Source organism: Gorilla gorilla, chromosome 18, assembly GCF_029281585.2.
Source record: "Gorilla gorilla gorilla isolate KB3781 chromosome 18, NHGRI_mGorGor1-v2.1_pri, whole genome shotgun sequence".
NCBI classification, from domain to species: Eukaryota; Metazoa; Chordata; class Mammalia; order Primates; family Hominidae; genus Gorilla; species Gorilla gorilla.
In genome coordinates this window covers 105,744,299-105,763,663 of record NC_073242.2, presented here as the reverse complement: position 1 = coordinate 105,763,663, position 19,365 = coordinate 105,744,299, and the positions used below count along the sequence as shown (strand labels likewise).

At 56.1% G+C, this 19,365-nt stretch overlaps 1 protein-coding gene across 4 annotated transcripts in view; it reads left to right on the top strand.

Moving 5' to 3' along the window:
• The first annotated feature begins 7,572 nt into the window (after window positions 1–7,572).
• The window catches only part of BCAR1 (BCAR1 scaffold protein, Cas family member), a 38,664-nt gene continuing 26,871 nt past the window's right edge, over window positions 7,573–19,365 (top strand). The window contains exon 1 of one of the 4 annotated variants that reach the window (XM_004057995.5): window positions 7,573–7,680. In XM_004057995.5, coding sequence (XP_004058043.2) covers window positions 7,615–7,680 — 66 coding nt within the window. In that variant the 5' untranslated portion in view covers window positions 7,573–7,614. Of the gene's footprint in view, window positions 7,681–8,398; window positions 8,592–8,719; window positions 10,065–19,365 lie in introns of those variants that run through there. The other 3 variants (XM_063700336.1, XM_004057991.5, XM_055366586.2) reach the window with 3 other exon arrangements.

Here is a 19,365-nt window from a genome sequence, read left to right as displayed (position 1 = left end):
GCAAGGGCCTATTTAAAAAAAAGAAGAAGAAATTGATGGCTGAATCCTACTTCCAGTCCCACTCAATCAGAACACCTCTGAACGCATCTAAAATGCCCCAGTGATTTTAGTGTGCAGCCTGGGGCTGGGAAACACACATGTCAGGCCTTGTAGATCTCTGGGTTTTGTTCTGAGTGGACAAAGAAGACATTGGACAGTTTCAGCAGGAAAGGGACATGGCCTAATAATTTTTCTTTTTTTTAATTACTTAAAGGTGGCCGGGCAGGGTGGGTCACATCTGTAATCCCAGCACTTTGGGAGGCCGAGGCAGGCAGATCACCTGAGGTCGGGAGTTCGAGACCAGCCTGATCAACATGGAGAAACCCCATCTCTACTAAAAATAAAAATTAGCTGGGCATGGTGGCACATGCCTGTAATCCCTGCTACTCAGGAGGCTGAGGCAGTAGAATTGCTTGAACCCAGAAGGCGGAGGTTGCAGTAAGTCAAGATTGTGCCATTGTACTCTAGCCTGGGCAACAAGAGCAAAACTCCGTCTCAAAGAAAAAAAAAGAAGAAATTACTTAAAGGCTCTGCAGAAAAGCAGTTTTAGGGGCTCAGGTGAAGGCGGGAAGACCAGTTGGAGGTCATTGTCATGATTTGAGGTGGCTTCTACCAGGGTGTAGACATGGAGGTGGGGAGAAGCAGCCAGATTCTTGATGTACTTTGAGGTAGACCCTGGGAGGTGAGTCGCCCCTGACTCATCGTTTAAACTCCTGTTCCAAGGCCACCTCCTTCAGGAAGCCTCTGCCAATCCCTGGCAGGCCAGGAGGAAAGGCCCCACAACTCCGGCTACTCTGTCGGAGTCGGTCAGAGTCGATCTCCGCATATCCGGGCTTTATCCTGACTTTCACGGAGATGTTTCCCAGACGGATCAGGAAGACCTCAGTGAGCATCGCTCCATTGCATCAGGAGGTCTGTCATCTGGAAAATGTACAGCTCTGTCTGGAATCTTCTGCCAGACATTCCCCTGTCAAACATTGAGCCCAAGGGCCTTGTATAAAGGCCCTGCCCAAGGTTATCCAAGAGACCAGAACTTGGGCCAGCCTCCAGCATCCTAACTAGTCTGTCGTCTGTTCAGCTCCATGGAGAAACACAGGCGCATCCTTTCGGAGGAGCGTGGCTGTCTGCTGCCATAGCGGAGCTCCAGAGGCAGAAATGCAGGCTGGTGGTGTGAGGCTGGAGAAACTGAGTCAGACCGCGACCCCCCACAGCATCAGCGTTTAACTGAGAGCTTCCTGCATACCAGGTACCGAGACAGCCCCATATACCTTATACCTGAGTCCTTCCAGGGCTGTGGGAAGTGGATGCCGTGTGTCCCAGTCAGGGCCATGGTGGTGCACAACTCCAGGGGCACCATTCACAGAGCAAAATAGAGCGGCCGCTCCCCGCAGTGTGAGGTATTGGCTGCTTTCTCCTTCCTCCCTCCCTCTCTCCCTCCCTCTCTCTCTCTCTTCCTCTCTCCCTCTCTCTTTCTCTCTTTCTTTCTTTCCTTCTTTCTTACCGAATCTCGCTTTGTCACCCAGGCTGGAGTGCATGGTGCGATCTCGGCTCACTGCAACCTTCGCCTCCTGGGTTCAAGCTATCCTCGTGCCTCAGCCTCCCGAGTAGCTGGGATTACAGGTGCACAGCACCACACCTGGCCAATTTTTGTATTTTTAGTAGAGACGGGGTTTCGCCATGTTGGCCAAGCTGGTCTTGAACTCCTGACCTCAGGTGATCTGCCCATCTCAGCCTCCCAAAGTGTTGGGATTACAGGCACGAGCCCACCACGCCTGGCTTCACTGCCTTATGGATCCTGTTTTACACATGGAGAGGAAACATGCTTAGAGACTATGAAGATCATGCTGAAGCTCACACGGCAGGACCAGAACCCAGGTCAGCCCCACCCCGCCCTGCCCTGCCACTGGAGGTCAATGGCGACAGGAGCCTGGGTTCTTGCCAAACTGCAGACCTCACTCCCCACAGTGAGTTCCTTCCTGTTTTCACAAGGATCGGTCTCACTCTCGGGTAACAGCGAGATTTTCCTAGTGCCCCCCACCCCCCACTCCAACCCTGGGCGGACCCTTGGCCTCAGGCAACATCACAGGGCAGCTGCTGGGGGTGCCTGGCATTCAAGCCTTGCTGAGAACATGAAACTGCTGCTCTGGGGACTCGCACTGGTGACCCCAATGTGGCAGCCGCTCTTTCGGCTCTTCAATAATTTAGAGAATGCATACAATTCAGCGGGCAGTTTCATCTCTGGGTTCAGAAACACAATGCCCTGGGGATTGCTTCCAGCGAAGAGTGAAATTCCACTTGTCACAGTGACAGAGGATGTGAGCCTGTTCCTGGAAGGGGCTCTGGTCTCTGGGTGTTTGCGAACATCCTAGAAGACAGGAGGCCGGCAGCCAGCGTCCCGGGAGCTTGAGGGTCTGCCCCAGCTCAGCTGTCCAAAGATGGGCCTTCATGCAAAATCCCTTTCCCCCTGCCTCTTGCTTGTGGGGAACAGAGAGGTGACTGCACAGACTGTTGTGTGTGGCTCCACATTTGCATTTGATGCCTAGATGCACCCCTGACCCTGTCCTCCCCCCATGTCAGCTCCTGGGAAAGACCCTTGCACCAGGCCCCAGAGGGTCCATGGGAACCTTTCTAGGACACTTGCAGTTCCTAAAACTTGGCAATTGCATTTTTCCCTTAAAAAAAAAAAAATTATTCTTTGCCGGCTTGGTGGCTTATAGTCCCAGCACTTTGGAAGGCCGTGGCAGGAGGATTGCTTGAGCCCAGGAGTTTGAGATCAGCCTGGGCAACATAGTGAGACCCTGCCTCTACAAAAAATAAAAAAACAAAATTAGCCAGGGGTGTGTGCCTGGGATCCCAGCTACTTGGGAGGCTGAGGTGGGAGGATTGCTTGAGCTCATCGGAGTTGAGGTTGCAGTGTGCTATGACACCACTGCATTCCAGCCTGGGTGACAGAGTGAGACCATGTCTCCAAAAAGAACAAAAAAACAAAAATTGTTCTTTAAAAAAATTACACTTGAAAACATGATGTTAAGTTAAATTAGCCAGACACAAAAAGACAAATAATATATGATTGCACTTATCCAAGGTACAGAGAATAAGCAAATTTATAGAGACAGAAGTAGAATGGGGATTACCAGGAACTGAGGGGCCTGGAAGCAGGGAGTTATCATTTAATGACTACAGCATTTCTGTTTAAGAGATGAAAATGTCTGGAAATGGACAGTGATGGTTGCACAACATTGTGAATGTGCTTAATGCCATGGAATTGTACACTTAAAAATGGTGAAAATGGTAAATTCTGTGTTATGTATATTTTATCACAATTTTAAAAGTATGTTTACTGTAAAAACAAAAAACTAGGCCGAGCGCGGTGGCTCATGCCTGTAATCCCAGCACTTTGGGAGGCCGAGACAGGCGGATCATGAGGTCAGGAGATTGAGGCCATCCTGGCTAACAAGGTGAAACCCCGTCTCTACTAAAAATACAAAAAATTAGCCGGGCGTGGTGGCAGGCGCCTGTAGTCCCAGCTACTCGGGAGGCTGAGGCAGGAGAATGGTGTGAACCCAGGAGGCGGAGCTTGCAGTGAGCTGAGATGGCACCACTGCACTCCAGCCTGGGCGACAGAGCCAGACTCTGTCTCAAAAAAAAAAAAAAAAAAAAAAAAATTGCACAAGTGCACTGGTGCAGTGGCGCATGCCTTTAATCCTAGCACTTTGGGAAGTCTGAGGAGGGAGGATCACTTGAGCTCAGGAGTTTGAGACCAGCCTGGGCAAAATGGTGAAACTCCATCTCTAGCAAAAAAAGAAAAAAAAATACAAAAACTAGCGGAGGGTGGTGATACACGCCTGTAGTTTCAGCTACTTGGGAGGCTGGGGTGGGAGGATCACTTGAGCCCAGGAGGTGGAGGCTGCAGTGAGCTGTGATGGCACCACTGCGCTCCAGCTTGGGAGACAGAGTTAGACCCTGTCTCAAAAAAATAAAAATAGGCTGGGCGGGGTGGCTCATGCCTGTAATCTCAGCACTTTGGAAGGCTGAGGCGGGTGGATCATGAGGTCAGGAGTTCAAGACCAGCCTGGCCAACATGGTGAAACCCCATCTCTACTAAAAATACAAAAATTACCCGGGCGTGATAGCAGGTGCCTGTAATCCCAGCTACTCGGGAGGATGAGGCAGGAGAATCACTTGAACCCAGGCGTCAGAGGTTGCAGTGAGCCAAGCTCGCACCACTGCACTCCAGCCTGGGTGACAGACTGAGGCTCTGTCTCAAAAAAATAAAATAAAATAAATATCCATAAGTCCGTACTGATATAAATAAATGATTGAATAAATAAATAAATGAGGGAGAACAGGCAATCTCTCATCCAGAAGAATTCCAAATCATCTCCATAGAGTCCACCCTCAGGAGGTGGAGCATAGGAACTCCCTCCTCCTTGGCTGTGGATGGCACACAGGGACTTCCTTCCAAGAAGTACCCTACAGAAAGCAGGGGGAAAAAGAGTCGCCTTACAGTGGAGACCCCTGACAAACACTCCCTCAGCCAGGTGGTCAGGGTGAGCCTCAACAGTGATCATACGTCATGTTGTCAGTATGCACCCCAATATGATGGGATGAAAATGGCACTTGACCTCTGGGGTCTTCCTCCCCAAAACCCACAACCCAGTCTAATCATAAGAAAAACGTCAGACAAATCCTAATTGAGGGACATCTATAAATGTTTTATTTCATTCTGTAAATGTTTCCTGCACACCTCAAAACTGTCAAGGTCATCAAAAACAAAGTCTGAGAAACTGTCACAGCCCAGAGGAACCCAAGGAGACGTTGGGATCTTGGATGGAATCCCAGAACAGAAAAAGGACATTAGGTAAAAACTGGAGAAATCTTTGGCTAGGCGCAGTGGCTCACGCCCGTAATCCCAGCACTTTGGGAGGCTGAGGCAGGTGGATCACTTGAGGTGAGTAGTTCAAGACCAGCCTGACCAACGTGGTGAAACCGCATCTCTACTAAAAATACAAGAAAAAAATTGGCCCGGTGTGGTGGCTTACGCCTGTAATCCCAGCACTTTGGGAGGCTGAGGCAGGCGGATCATGAGGTCAGGAGTTTGAGACCAGCCTGAGCAACATGCTGAAACCCCATCTCTACTAAAAATACAAAAAAAAAAAAAAATTAGCCAGGCATGGTGGCGTGCGCCTGTAATCCCAGCTACTCGGGAGGCTGAGGCAGGAGAATCGCTTGAACCCGGGAGGCAGAGGTTGCAGTGAGCAGAGATGGAGCCACTGCACTCCAGCCTGGGAAACAGAGGGAGACTCCATCTCAAAAAAAAAAAAAAAAAAAATTACCTGGGTATGGTGGCATACCCCTGTAATCTCAGCTACTTGGGAGGCTGAGGCAGGAGAATCGCTTGAACCTGGGAGGCAGAGGTTGCAGTGAGCCAAGATCGTGCCACTGTGGTCCAGCCTGGGCAAGAAGAGCAAAAGTCTGTCAAAAAAAAAAAAAAAGAGAGAAATCTGAATCAAGTGTGGACTTCGGTTAACAAAGATGTATCAGTATTGGTTCATTACTAATGCCACATGTTCCATGCTGAGTTTTTTTTGTTTTTTTTTTTGAGATGGAGTCTCCCTCTGTCGCCCAGGCTGGAGTGCAGTGGTGCGATCTTGGCTCACTGCAACCTCCGCCTCCCGAGTTCAAGTGATTCTCTGGCCTCAGCCTCCCAAACAGCTGGGATTACAGGTGTGCACCACCATGCCCAGCTAATTTTTGTATTTTTAGTAGAGATGGAGTTTCACCACCATGTTGGTCAGGCTGGTCTTGAATGCCTGACCTCAGGTGATCTGCCCACCTTGGCCTCCCAAAGTGCTCGGATTACAGGCATGAGCCACTGCGCCCCACCTGACGGGAGATTTTTACTAGTGCCTGGTAATCATTGCACTCTCCCAGGGCAGGAGCTCCTTTGCCAGAGAAGTCCCTGGTCACCTGAAGGGGGGTACAGGGAGACAAGGAGCCACTTCCCAGCCCTCAGCCCCTCTAGACATGGCAAGGCCCTGGGGACAGAGGCCAGCTTGGATGTCAGGAGAGCTGGTTGTGAAGCTTGTCTCTGCACAGATTTACTCCATGGCCAGGTCCAAATTCCTTTCCCTCCAGAGGCCAGGGACAAAAATAGTCCCGGTGTGAGGGCCTCGCTTAGCTCTCAAGGACCCTCTCAGTGCGCTGGCACCTGCTCTGGCAGCCCAGCTGTTGCTTCTGGTTGGAACTGCCAGCCTTGAAGCCCTAGAGGCTGTTCCCTATAGGACGGAGTGAGTCATCCTGGGATCATTTGCCTGCCAGGAGTGGGTGAGGGAGGAGCAGCCGCCGCCTTCACAGACACCTGGTAGTGTCAGGAGAGGGCATGCACTGCCCTGGTGAGGCTCCTCTGGCTGCCCCCAGGCCCACACCCAAGGATCCCTGCCTCAGAGTAAGTGAGGGCTCTAGCCAGGGTCCCCTCTCTCCCTGCTAAGGGCTGAGTTAGTGATGCCCCAAATAAGCAGCCCCTGGGGCGGTAAGAGGCAGGATGAGATGGATTGGAGGGTCCAGCTCCATCTGCGCCCCTCCCTTGGGCTCTCCTTTCCCTGTGCCCAGGTAGGTGGAAGGGATCTTTCTCCGCCGCCCGCCCCATTCTGGCCGGGGCACCTAGATATGGGGGAGATGGGAAAGGAGACAGAAACAGTGGGCCCCAAGCAGGAGCAAGGGAGGGAGGTGGGGTCTGGGCGAGGAGCGAAGGAGAGGGCCAGGGTGGTGGTGGGTGGGGGCATCAGAGACAGCAGGGCATGTGGCCAGGAGCCCGGGCGCCAGGCAGTGCTGCTGCTCCCAGCTCAGGAGCCCCTGTGCCAGCTGGATGCGGGCGGGTGGGCACGGGCAGGGCCACGTGCCAGACATGCACAGAGCGCCCTTTGAGGAGGTGGCAGCTGTCGGTCCAGGCCCCGAGCCCGCTTGCTGTGGCCCTGCTTGGCCCCTCCAACAATGCCTTGCTGAGCACTGGGCTGCGGACGCTGATGTGCACAGTTGGGAACCCCACTCAAGAGATGAAGGGGCAACCATACTCTACTGGAGCAGAGAAGGACCCCTCATCACTGCCACAACAGGGACTTGGGTCTCTTGTGGGAGGCCTGGATTTCCCTCTTTCTCTCATACCTCATACCCCCTCATTGCTGCTGGCCTCTTGGGATCCTCACGGGGACACTCCTGGAGAAAAGATCAAGGCTGCGCGCCCCTTGGGGAAAAAGGCTGAAAACCCAGTCGGTGACCTGCTACTGGGGGCTTTTGGGAGCTGGGGGAAGTCAGCCTGCTGCCTGGCTCTGCTTCCTCCATCCAGCCACCGTGGCCTCCTGGCACAGCATCCCTGGCAGGCAGAAGGGCCCGCCCCCCACATGGGCACCCACACAGAGATTCCCTAGGCAGCTGGAGCTTTCTGCCCCCAGGTCCCCGCCATGAGCCCGGGCTGCGGCAAACCAGCCTCATGGAGCTGGCTCCGTCTTTCCTCCCTCGGGTGGGCAGCGCTGACCTCTGGGACACTGCTCTGGACCCCAGCCCCACTTGCTCTAGATGCTCACCCACCGTCCCCAGGCAGCAGAACAGAGGGGTCGGACCCCTGGACCTTCCTTTGAGTGGGTGAGGGATCTCAGTGCCTGGGCCTATGAAATGTGACGGGGCGTCAGCAAGGCCTGCCTGGCAGGAGTGGAGCGATGGGGACGAACATGCACATGCCCAGTGGCTGCAGGTGCCATGTGTGGGCACCATGGTAGATGCGAAACAGCTGAAATTGGGGGTGTTTAGCCTGGGGAAAGGAAGTCTCAGGCCCACGAAGGCTCGTCTTCCAGCCTCTGGGAGGACGGTGGGCTGAGGGTGGGCCCAGGAGTGGGGGTTACAGGGACACAGGATCCTCCCTAGAAGCCAGGTCAGATGTCACTGTCAAGGCGACCCCAGGATGAGCTAGACTGTTTCCGGGGTGGGGAGCTCCTCTTCCCTGGGGGTCTCGGGGCTCGCTCTCAGCTGGGGGAGGGCAGAGGGGCTCCGGGAGGCCTGCTATGCTGCCCCGTGATCGCCTTCCGCCGGCCGAGCCCTCCCCGGTCTGCGCCCGGACACAGGGCCTAGGAGCCCGGCCAGGGCCACAGGGCAGGCGCCCAGCTCCCGGGGACGTGCAGTGTTGGGGGAGGGGACTGGTTGGGCGACCCAGAGCTCGTGCGACTGGAGGTGGCCCGCGAGGGATCGGCAAGGAGCGGAGGAGACCGCGCCTCCCCGCCGCGTTGGGCCGACAGAAAAAGGCCTAGGTCCGGGGTCCTCACCTTTAACGCGTCCCTGGCCGCGGAGACGGTGGGGAGGGGCGGCGCGGGCGGCGCATGCGCGGCGCGGCTGGAGCGGCCGGACAGTCCGGCGTCCGGGAACGCTCAGGAGCCGGAGGAGCCGGAAAGCGCAGGGACCCCTCGCGGGGCCTCTGAGCGGCGCGGGCGGACCCGAGCCCCCAGCCCGCCGGCGCCGCTGCCCGCCAGGCCCCGGGGGCGGCGGCCAAGATGTCCGTGCCTGTGAGTACCGCGCCGCCCGGGACCCCGGGCCGGCTGTCCCCCGCCCGGCTGCGACCTCGCCCCGCCCGCTGCGGGCCTGATGCCGCGTTGGCTCCCGGACTGGGGGTCGCCTCACTGGGGCCTCCTCGGCCCCGGGGGAGAGCGCACAGGCTGGGGGAGGCTCCCCCAAGCCGGCCTCTCTGCCTCCGCCTTTCCATCCTCTTTCAGGAGAGCTGGATCGGGCTGGGGTCCGTACTGTCCCCTCGGGGAGCCCCCCAAGATGGCTAGGTCGGGAAGACTCTTTGTTGGTCCCCGGGAAACCCCTGGGACAGCTGGGCCAGGCAGGAGTCTGCTGCCAGCCAGGACCCCGCACCAGGACGGCTAGGCCTAGCGGGGAGGGGTCTCTGCCGCTCCCGGGACTCCCCTCCGGGACTGCTGGGCCGGATGAGGGGGTGGGAGGCCTGTGCTGTCCCGCAAGACCTCCCTCGGATTGCTGCCCTGCGGCGCTCCCGGGACTCCCCCGGGGTGGCCAGGTTGGGGCGCGGTCTCTGCCAGTCGCCAGAGCCACCCCTCCCCCAGGACGGCTTGGCTGGATGGGAGCCGTGCCTGCCCTCCACGGCCGATGGGCTCACTTTCCTGGGAAGTTTTCCTCTCGCTGCGGAACCCCCGGGGCCCTGACTGGCCGCTTCCTCCCCGCTGGCCGTAGGGAGTTTTCTGTCCGACACCCCCTCTTCCTGGCCGGGCAGCCTGGCTTCGGCAGACCCCCGGGCCATGGTTCCACACTTGGGCACTGGCATCTCTGAGCATCTCAGTCTTACCTCCTGAGCCAGCAAGTGATCCTGGCTACCCCGGGTAACCAGGCCTCAGGTGCAGGCCCCACATGACAGATGGACAGACTGAAGTGGGAGGTGGGAGGCGGACACCCCGGTGTCCTGCCAGGAAGGGACACCATCTGCACCTGGCGAGCTGTGGCCTCCAGCCATCGTTTCCCTGCCTAGTTAGGGGCTTTTCCCTCCAGAGCCCTGTCCACTCTGGCCTTGTTTCTGGAACTGCTCCTCACCCGGAGGACCCCATCCTTTCCGTGAAGCAGGCAGTGGGGGCTTTCTGGCAAGTGGCCTCTTCATTAACTATCCCAGAGTGAGTGCAGAGGACCAGAGGGAAGCTGGCCAAGTGCAAAGCATTGTTATTGTGGAATTAAAGAGCCCGCCCCTGCTCGCCTCCAGAAGTGGTAATGCATTTACAGATGAAAAAATGAGGGCTTCCAGACTGTGCTGATGTGAGCCCCTCCATCCGTTCTGGTTCAGAGCATAATCGTCTCGTCTTCAGAAAGAAAGAAGACAGAGTATGCCTGCCAAGCCCTTCCTCTCTTCTGTTCTGCTCTCCTGTAAAGTTCTGGACTTCTCTGGCCCAGGGCCTCAGGGGACTGGCCAGCCCTGCTCCTGTGGGCACTGGGCAGAGGGACAAGGTGGACCACCTGAGCCTGCTGGAGGGCCGGTATCCCAGGGCAGTAGTGATTAGGGAATGTCACTCTGGCCACATCCCAGCCTGGGCGGGCCTCTATGGGGAGGTCCCCGTTTGATTTGGTTTGGTTGTCCACAGTCAGAGCCAAGCTCTGGGCATGGAGTCTGGGATGGCACCCTGACCCCTTGCCTTACAGGACTTTGGGCAGCCTTCTTTGGCACTGTGCCTCATCTGTAACAAGAGAGGGACAGCGGCTGGATAGGACTTGGACAGATAGGCACTGTCATGGGGACCTGCAGCCTGGCCACACCATCACGTGCTCCGAGTCATCTCCTACCCTCTCCCTTGTAGTCACAGCCCAGGAGAATTCTGCTGGGGGTGGACAGAGGTCTTTGCCATCTGCCCCCTACGTGGCTGGCTGGCAGATCACCGTGGCTCTCTCTCCTGGGACCTTGGGCAGTGTGTGAGGTGGTGGGGCCAAGAGGAGAATTCATTTTTGGAACAGTCTTGAAGTGTTCGGAAAATTGCTTTCATGTGCGGAGGAGGCCCTGCGGAGGCTTCCAGACCGAGCTGCCTGCTCAAGCCCTGCCCTTGGAACCCAGAGTGGCGACTGCTCAGGGACACGTCTGGGTTTTAAGCACACCCATCCATTTGGGCAGTCTTTTCCTAGATGGGCTGACGCAGCAGGCACTTTGGCCCACAGAAATTATAAGATGCTTCAGAAGGGGATGGGAGGGGAAGCAGGGTGAGAGATTGGTGGGCTGGTTGTGCGGGGAGCAACCCCCTGAGTGTTGGGGGAGGGGAGATGCCGGGAATTAGCTGGTGTCACCTTGTCATTTGACTCACATGCAGTCCCGGACCCAGAGAGGGGAAGGAGCCAGGGCGTCCCGGCTACCTGCTCAGTGCCCCTTCCTCTGCTCCAGGCATAGAGCAGTGCAGTGCTCACGTGGTGCCTGGACACCCTGTGTGTATTCCCATGCCTTCCTCTCGCCCAGCGCTCTGGGCCTGACTCTTCCTGCAGCTGAGAGGACACATTTGGAAGGAAATGTGCCACCCACCTCAGACCTCTGGCTGGCATTGGCTTGGGAGTCCATGTTTAGGGGTGGCAGGTGCTGGCCACCCCCAGCCCTGCCAGGTAAGAGGCCAGCTTCCAGCTGCAGAGAGGCCTCCCTGCTGTCTGTTCTGCTTCTTGCTTCCCATCTGTGAAGTGAGTGTGGCCACTCCAGCTCCTCCTGTGCTCCTTCGTTGAGGGATGGCTCCTTTCAGGGATGCTGCCCTGTGTGCTGGGCACTGGGCTCAGGACTTCACAGGCCCACAGAGGGCCTGTGTCTTGCCAGGGTCACATGGCCAGTGAGAGGTGGAGCCAGGGTGGGAGCCAAATATGGCAGGATCCAAAGCCATAAAATAAGCATCATCCTGCATGGCCTCTACTTGTGGGGGCTGCAGCCTGTTGAGCTGTGGACAGCAGCCAACCCTCTACCTACGGCTTCCCAAAGATGAGTTTGTGTCACCTCTTCTGCGTCCCTGGGAGGCAAAGCACCTTGGGCTCAGAGCAGGTAGCACCCAAGGCTGTGCAGCAGGGTGGGTCTAGCCCCAGCCAGCCCCAGCAGTGGTAGATGGAGATGAGTAGACCAGCCTCAGCATCTGGTTGAAACCTTGGCCAGCAATCCTGGGACTGGCTCTGTGCCAGGCAGTGGTGTGAGTGGGGGAGCTGCCCAAGGAGCCATGAGGTCTGCCCTGGGGTTCATAGCTGGCCTGGCAGCCAGGCAGTGGACAGAGAGAGTGGGATGAGGCAGTGTCCAGGTTCGAAGTCCGCAGCTCAGGCCCCACTGCCCTTGCCGCACCCTCTCCTGCCGCTGGGCCTTGGCTCAGCCTGTCCCTCCCTCTGTAGCAAGTGATCTCCAGCCAGCTGCCTCGTTCACCAGGTCATTCCCATTCACCTCAGGCTCTGCGCCATCATCCATAGGAAGCCTTCCCGGCGCCGTCTGCCATTGTCCATTTGTTGGTGGGGTGATGTGGTTGTGTCAGGCTCCCTCTTCACACTGCAGAACCCATGACTGCTTGCCCCGCTGTCTCTCTGTGCCTTCTGGCTGCAGCTTGCCCCTGGCCGCCTGCTGAGTGTGTGGCCCCAGGAGTACCATGGAGCCCCCACAGGCCAGTGGCCGTATCCCCATGCAGAGCCTGGGGTCTCAGCCACTCTCCTCAGAGCCTTGCTTGAGGCTGAAAGGGGTTCCTGGAGAGGCTGCTTCAGGGTGGGGAGAGTGTTTTGGTGGGTCAAGGGCAAGGGCTCTGGAGTGAACAGTGTTGGCTCTGTGCCTTGAGTGAGTTACTGAACCTCCCTGAGCCTCAGTTTCCTCCTCTGTGTCATGGGGATGTTAAGAGCACAGAGCTCCTGGGATTTTGTGACAGTTTGGTGAGGGGTGACCAGAGCTGTTAGAAGGAGGGTGATTAAGTAACAGCAGCTACTGCTGTGGAGATTATTGTCTTCATGTGGCCATGGTTGGCTAGTGCAGTGGCTCAGACCCATTCCTGACTCCTGGGCAGCCAGCGTGGGGAGGAGGCTGGGCTGGGCCCAGGCTGATTGGCCTCTGCCCCTAGGGTTCTGTGGCCCTTTCTTTATGGTCAGTGTGGTTTCTGCCAAGGCCTTGGTGGTGGGATGACCCTGGCCTCTCCCCTGCCCGGGCATGGCCTGCAGGACCCTGGCCTCTTGAGCCTTGGATGGTCAGGTCCTTGTCTTCACCCAGAGAGTGACCTGCATTGGGGCAACCAGCTGGCCCCATCGCATCTATGCAGCTGCTGCCCTGCTCCAAGTGCCCCCAGGAATGAGGCGGCATTGCAGGCCGTGGGAGCCGCTGCAGTGGTGCAGGCCTCTGCTCAGGTGTGGTCTGCAGCAGTCGGGTCAGCACGGGGCAGGCAGGGCCTCTGAGAGAGGCTAGTTCCACCCCTGCCTGGGGATCATGGCTCCTTAAGGGAGGGGCCTACAGCCGGGAGGGTGAGTGGGGGGCCTGGGTGACACCTGCAGACCTCCCCGTTTCCTACCACTGGTGCCCTGGTGTTCTGGGGCCCACACCACCTTCCCTCTGTCTGCTTACCTTCACCCCTGGCCTTGGACTTGGCTTCGCTGCAGCCCTGCGTGTGTCCTCCAGGTCAAGCCCCATTGTTTCTATGGCTCACTCTCAGTCCTTGTGTGCTGGGCCATTGTCTCCCTCTCTGCAGGAAAAAGGAAAAAGAGTTCTGGGGACAGGTTGGGGACCTCGGTAGAGGTGTGGAAGGGATGCTTGCTCTGGTGAGATGGTCACAAGTTGCGGCTCTGAAGTTAATCTCTTCTCCAAGGGGGATTAGAGGCTGGGAAGGTTTTTCAGTCATTTTAATTTATTGTTTAAGCCCTACCAAATTCCAAGAAGGATTTGAAGCAGATTATAGCAGAAGACACAAATAGTCTGGGATCATGAAAAGATCTGGAATTATGTAATGTATGGGGAAGGAGGAAGAATTATCCCAGAAAGCCGAGGCTCAGTAGGCATCCAGATTTAACTTGAAGCTCCCTGATGGTCAGGGCAAAAAGAGTAGCATGGTGGGTTTAGGCTTGCAGTATCTATTTTTGGTATTTGTAATGCCATGTATTTTTTCTTTGCTTTGTTTTATTTTTTACCAGTCGAAACTCTTATTGAGGTAAATTTTACATGTCGTGAAATGTGCAGATGTTAAACAAACAGTTAGTTGGATGAGTTTTTTTTGTTTGTTTTTGTTTTTTTTTTTTTGAGATGGAGTCTCACTCTGTCACCCAGGCTGGAGTGCAGTGGCCTGATATCAGCTCACTGCAACCTTTGTCTCCCGGGTTCAAGTGATTCTCTTGCCTCAGCCTCCCAAGTGGCTGGGATTACAGGCATGTGCCACCATGTCCAGCTAATTTTTGTATTTTTAGTAGAGACACGGTTTCACCATGTCGGCCAGGCTGGTCTCGAACGCCTGACCTCATCCGTCTGCCTCGGCCTCCTGAAGTGCTGGGATTACAGGCATGAGCCACCGCGCCTGGCAGTTGGATGAGTTTTGATTAATATAGACCTTCATGTAGCCATCAATCGAATCAAAATAACAAATGTCTCTATCACCCTGGCTTAAGTTTGCCTGTTCTTAAACTTTCTGCAACTGGAAGCCTACAGTAGATGCACTTTGGGGTCTGGTTTTTTTCTTTTTTTCTGAGATGGAATCTCGCTCTGTCACCCAGGCTGGAGTGCATTGGCAGGATCTCGGCTCACTGCAACCTCTTCCTCCCGGGGTCAAGTGATTCTCCTGCCTCAGTCTCCCAAACAGCTGGGATTATAGGTGCCCACCACTATTCCCAGCTAATTTTTGTATTTTTAGTAGAGACAGGGTTTCACCATGTTGGCCAGACTGGTTTCGAACTCCTGACCTCAGGTGATCCACCCGCCTTGGCCTCCCAAAGTGCCAGGATTACAGGCGTGGGCCACTGAGCCAGGCCAGGTCTGGCCTTATTCCTCGAGCATATTGGTTTTATTTATTTTTTTTTTTTTTAAATTTTTTATTTTTTAGATGGAGTCTCATTCTGTCGCCCAAGCTGTAGTGGCAGTGGCATGATCTTGGCTCACTGCAACCTCCACCTCCTAGGTTCAAGCGATTCTCCTGCCTGAGCCTCCCAAGTAGCTGGGATTACAGGCGCCCGCCACCATGCCCGGCTAATTTTTTGTGTTTTTAGTAGAGATGGGGTTTCACCGTGTTAGCCAGGATGGTCTCAATCTCCTGACCTCGTGATACGCCCGCTTTCGCCTCCCAAAGGGCTAGGATTACAGGTGTGAGCCACCGCGCCCGGCCAGTTTATTCTTTTTTGTTGCTGAGTAATGTTCCAGTAATGGATGTGCCACAAGATATTTATCCATTCCTTGTGGATGGATATCTGTCTCTACCTTTAGTGTCCTGTGTCTGAGTCTGAGTCTTGCTGTGTTACCCAGCCTGGCCTCCTAGACTTAAACGATCCTCCTGCCTCAGCCTCCCCAGTAGCTGGGACTATAGGCATGAGCCACTGAAGCCAGCTTGTACTGTGTGTTATTAAGTAGCGGAACACTGGCACTATTGTTGGCAAAATACCCCATTTAAGTATTTTATAAAACCTGATATCCAATTGTATGCCTTGAGGCATGCCTAGAGATCTGTGCCCCCAAATCCTGGATCTACCAAAGTTACTTGTTTGCCCAGAAAGTGGTATGACCACACTCCTCCCTGTCCCAGACCTCACCAGGTGTCCTAGAGTTTAAACTGCCTCTTCGCAGGTTATCTGGGAGGTTAAGTGTCTTAGGCTGTAGAGTCATCTGTGTTTCTGCCAGGGCCTGTGACCACTCCAGAGGTCCTGGTTGGGGGGTTTCTAAGGAGAGCAGGAGGCGGGAGAGGATGCAGCAGAAGCTACCTGCATCCCTCCTCCTCCTCCTTCCCAGCCCACGCAGATTCCTGGGCTCTTTTTTTCCCTGGCCATCTGCCAAGGCACCCCTCCAGGCAGACACTCCTTGCTGCGCCTGCCCCAGCGCTGGAAGCCCTAAGCCCAGGAGGCATGCATCACTGAGCCAAGCCTGAGGAGGGTAGAGGGAGACTCCCTGCGTCCCTGGCCCCAGCATCTGGGTTTCTTCTGTGTGCTCCTGCGGCCACACTGGCTCTTCACGCCGAAGGAGTTGGCTTGCCTGTGCTATTTTTACAAATCTTTGCTGTTAGTTTTTTCTGCATTATGAGTCTTAGCAAAAGATTCACACATCTGCTCAAATGTCACCTCCGCAGAGAAGCCCCCAAGCACCTTGTGTAGAACAGCCTCCCCCATCCCTCTGCTGTCTGCTTTGCAAGCGTTTATGTTTGTGCCCCTTAACACACACCTTGGAGTGTGAGTTCCCTGAAGACACGGCTGTTCTTTTACACAGCAGTGCTGCCAACAGTTAGACCTCAGTCAGGAGGCGCAGATGCATGAGTGTTGCTTTATAACATGCATAGTGAAAGTGACTGCAACCAGCCACTTCCTACTTTCCCCAGGGCAGTCCAAGAGGAGACCCTGCCTGCCTCCAGTGTTGGCGGGTGGATCTGGGGGCAGCAGAACTCCAAGGAAAGATTTTGCCCCAGTCTCTCAGACAAGGTTTCGGGGAAGGTGAGGGATGCTTAGGGCATCTGAGGAGCGGTGTCTATGCAGGCTGTAGGGAGAGCAGGGAGGGCTTGGTTGCGGGATGGGCTTAGCACATGGGGTAGGCCAGGGAGGGTGCGCCCTGGTGCCCAGCGGGGTGGGGCCACTGTGTGATGGCGCAGGGTGTGGGTATGCTGTGGGCAGTGGGACACTAGGGTGCCACTGTGTGCTTGCCGGCCACCTGTGCCATCAGTCTGACGGCCCCAGGGTGGGCAGGGCTGCTGGTGGTGAGTACATTTAACAGATGGGCAAACTGAAACCTGAGCAGTACAGTGACTGGCTGAAGGCCCACGGTGAGTTGGAGTCATTAATATCTGCTCCCTTCCTCTAGTCTAAGCCTGGGCGAGAGCCTGAGCCTGGGTCTCCCAGGGCAGAGGAGCCTTTATCTATAGGCCGGCGTAGGGTCCAGTGGGACACCCAGCCTAGCCCCACGATGCTGTCCAAGGAGGGAGAAAAAGCATTGCTTTTCCACCAGACACAGTGGCTTACGCTTATAATCCCAGCACTTTGGGAAGTCAAGGCGGGAGGATCGCTTGAGCCCAGGAGTTGGAGACGAGCCTGGGCAATATAGTGAAACCCCATTTCTACAAAAAATAAAAAAATTAGCCAGGCATGGTGGTGCACACCTGTAGACCCAGCTAGTCAAGAGGCTGAGGTGGGAGGATCGTTTGAGCCTGGGAGGTTGAGGCTGCAGTGAGCTGTGACTGTGCCACTGCACTCCAGCCTGGGTGACAGAGACCTTGTCTTTAAAAAAAGAAAAAAAAGCATTGCTTTCCCTGTGGCTGCCACAGCTCTGTCTTCCCTGTATCCACTCTTTCCGTTACTGCCACCCAGAGCCCCCAGGGTCCCCTCTTGTGATTCCACTGGCCCCTGGCCTGCTGACCCCAGCAGAGTGGCCGGGTGGGTATCTGTGGATGTGGGCCCCTGTGTTTTACGAAAGTGGCCGGGAGTGGGCAGCAGATGATGTGTGAAGTCACCCCCCTCCGCCCAGTACACTGGGGTTGGTTGCCATGGGAGAGCAGATGGCTGGGCTGGGTTGGGCTGGGGAGGCCTCCTGACCACACCCTCATCCCTGCCCACCCGGCCAGTCAGTGGAGAGCTGGGCAGCCCCCAGCCATGGAGCTTCCTCTCTGAGGACGAGGACAGAGCTTGCCCCTTTGCCCCCCTTTCCCCCTTCCAGCCAGGACTGAGCCCCTCTCTTCCCCCTCCCCCAGGCAGTGCTGAGGGGCTGCCTCTGCCATAGGGCGCAGATTCAGGAGGGGGACCTGGTGGTCAGCAGCGGGGCAGAGTGCACATGGCCCCTCCTCACTGCACACAGGGGCGCCGCTGGTCCAGGAGGACCTGTCTGGGAGGGCCCTGTGCTGGTGCCTGCCCCACCTGCCAGCCCCAGGAGGCTGGGCAGGAGGGGAGAGCTGAGAGAGGAGGGTGCAGAAGAGGAAGGGGTTGCTGGGGTGGGCGGAGAGCCTCTGAACGGCACCCTGGGGCTGCCTTGCTGGCCCACACTGGCCTCGGGCCGCTGTGAGCTGAGCCCCTCTCTGAGGCAGGCACCTACGGCAGGGGCCTCTGCTGCTTGTTAATTTCCAGATAATTTGGAAAGTTGTGCTGCCTCTTCCAGTCCTGTTTCTGACAGGCCTGAAGTGGAGGCGTAGGGCTGGATTTAGTGGGATGCAGGCCAGGACTTGGAGTGCAGGGAGGCCCCACCCCACCCCTGTGTTGTGTCCCTTACCTGGCAGCTCTGCCCACACACCTTGGATACTGCCCCTGCCCCCGGGTCTCTGGGGACTGGCCTTGGGCATGCCAAAGGGGATGACCACTGGAGGGATTTGGCTTCAGGCTATAGGGCCCGCCCACCTTCCCACAGTCAGAGCCACTACTGGTAATGACAAACACTGCCCCGCAGTCACTCCACCCTCGAGAGCAGGGGAGGATGGGAAGCCCTTTATGGTAACAGCTCCAGCTTGAGTCCTGAGTGCATGCTCTGTGGTCTGGGGTCACCTGGGGTGCTTACCAGTAGGCACAGGCCTGGGTTATGAAGTGGAAGGTGCGAGCTCTGCTGGCCATGGGAGCTGCGTGGGGCATTGCCCCTCTCTCTGCCTCCAGGTAGCCATCGTTCCGTCCTGGTCCCAGGGCAGCAGTGAGGAATGACTGGTGTTGGGGTGTGGGCTGTCCGTTCTGTGTGTGACAGTAGGTTCACCTCTGTGCTATCCACAAAGGTTCCGTGCCCTCGCCTGGGTTTTGTTTTTGTTTTTTTGAGACGTAGTTTCGCTCTCTCGCCCAGGCTGGAGTGCAATGGCACCATCTTGGCTCACTGCAACCTCCGCCTCCCGGGTTCAAGTGATTCTCCTGCCTCAGCCTCCTGAGTAGCTGGGATTACAGGCATGTGCCACCACGCCCGGCTAATTTTGTATTTTTAGTAGAGATGGGGTTTCACCAGGTTGGTCAGGCTGGTCTTGAACTCTTGACCTCAGATGATCTGCCCGCCTTGGCCTCTCAAAGTGCTGGGATTACAGGCGTGAGCCACTGTGCCCAGCTGTTTTTTTTTTTTTTTTTTTTTTTTGAGATGGAGCCTTGCTCTATCGCCCAGGCTGGAGTACAGTGCCTTGATCTCAGCTCACTGCTTCACCTCCTGGTTCAAGCAATTATCCTGCCTCAGCCTCCTGAGTAGCTGGGATTACAGGTGCCTGCCACCACAGCCAGCCAAGTTTTGTATTTTTAGTAGAGACGGAGTTTCGCCATGTTGGACAGGCTAGTCTCGACCTCCTAAAGTGCTGAGATGACAGGTGTGAGCCACCTTGCCCAGCCTCGCCTTGGTTTTGAGCTTGCCACTGTGAGTGTCCAGCCTAGGGGGATGGTGTCAGCTCTCATTGGCCCTCCAGAGATACCGTTTCTTCCTGTTCCTGGGGCTGGCAGTGCTCACCTCCGGCCTCAGGAAATCCTCTCCTGCTGCCGCTCCCAGAGCCGGCCATCAACCGAGCCCACCCTCCCTACTGCTGGGAGGCCGAGGCTTCAGGAGGGGAAGGGGCTGTGTGCCTTTACACTGTGCAAACTGGTTTTAGCCTGCTCTTTTCACTTTAGTCTGTTGTAAGCATTTTCTTGCATTATTTCAGTCTTTGGAAGAGGCCATCTAATAGCTGCAAGCTATTCTGTTGAGGCGCTGTG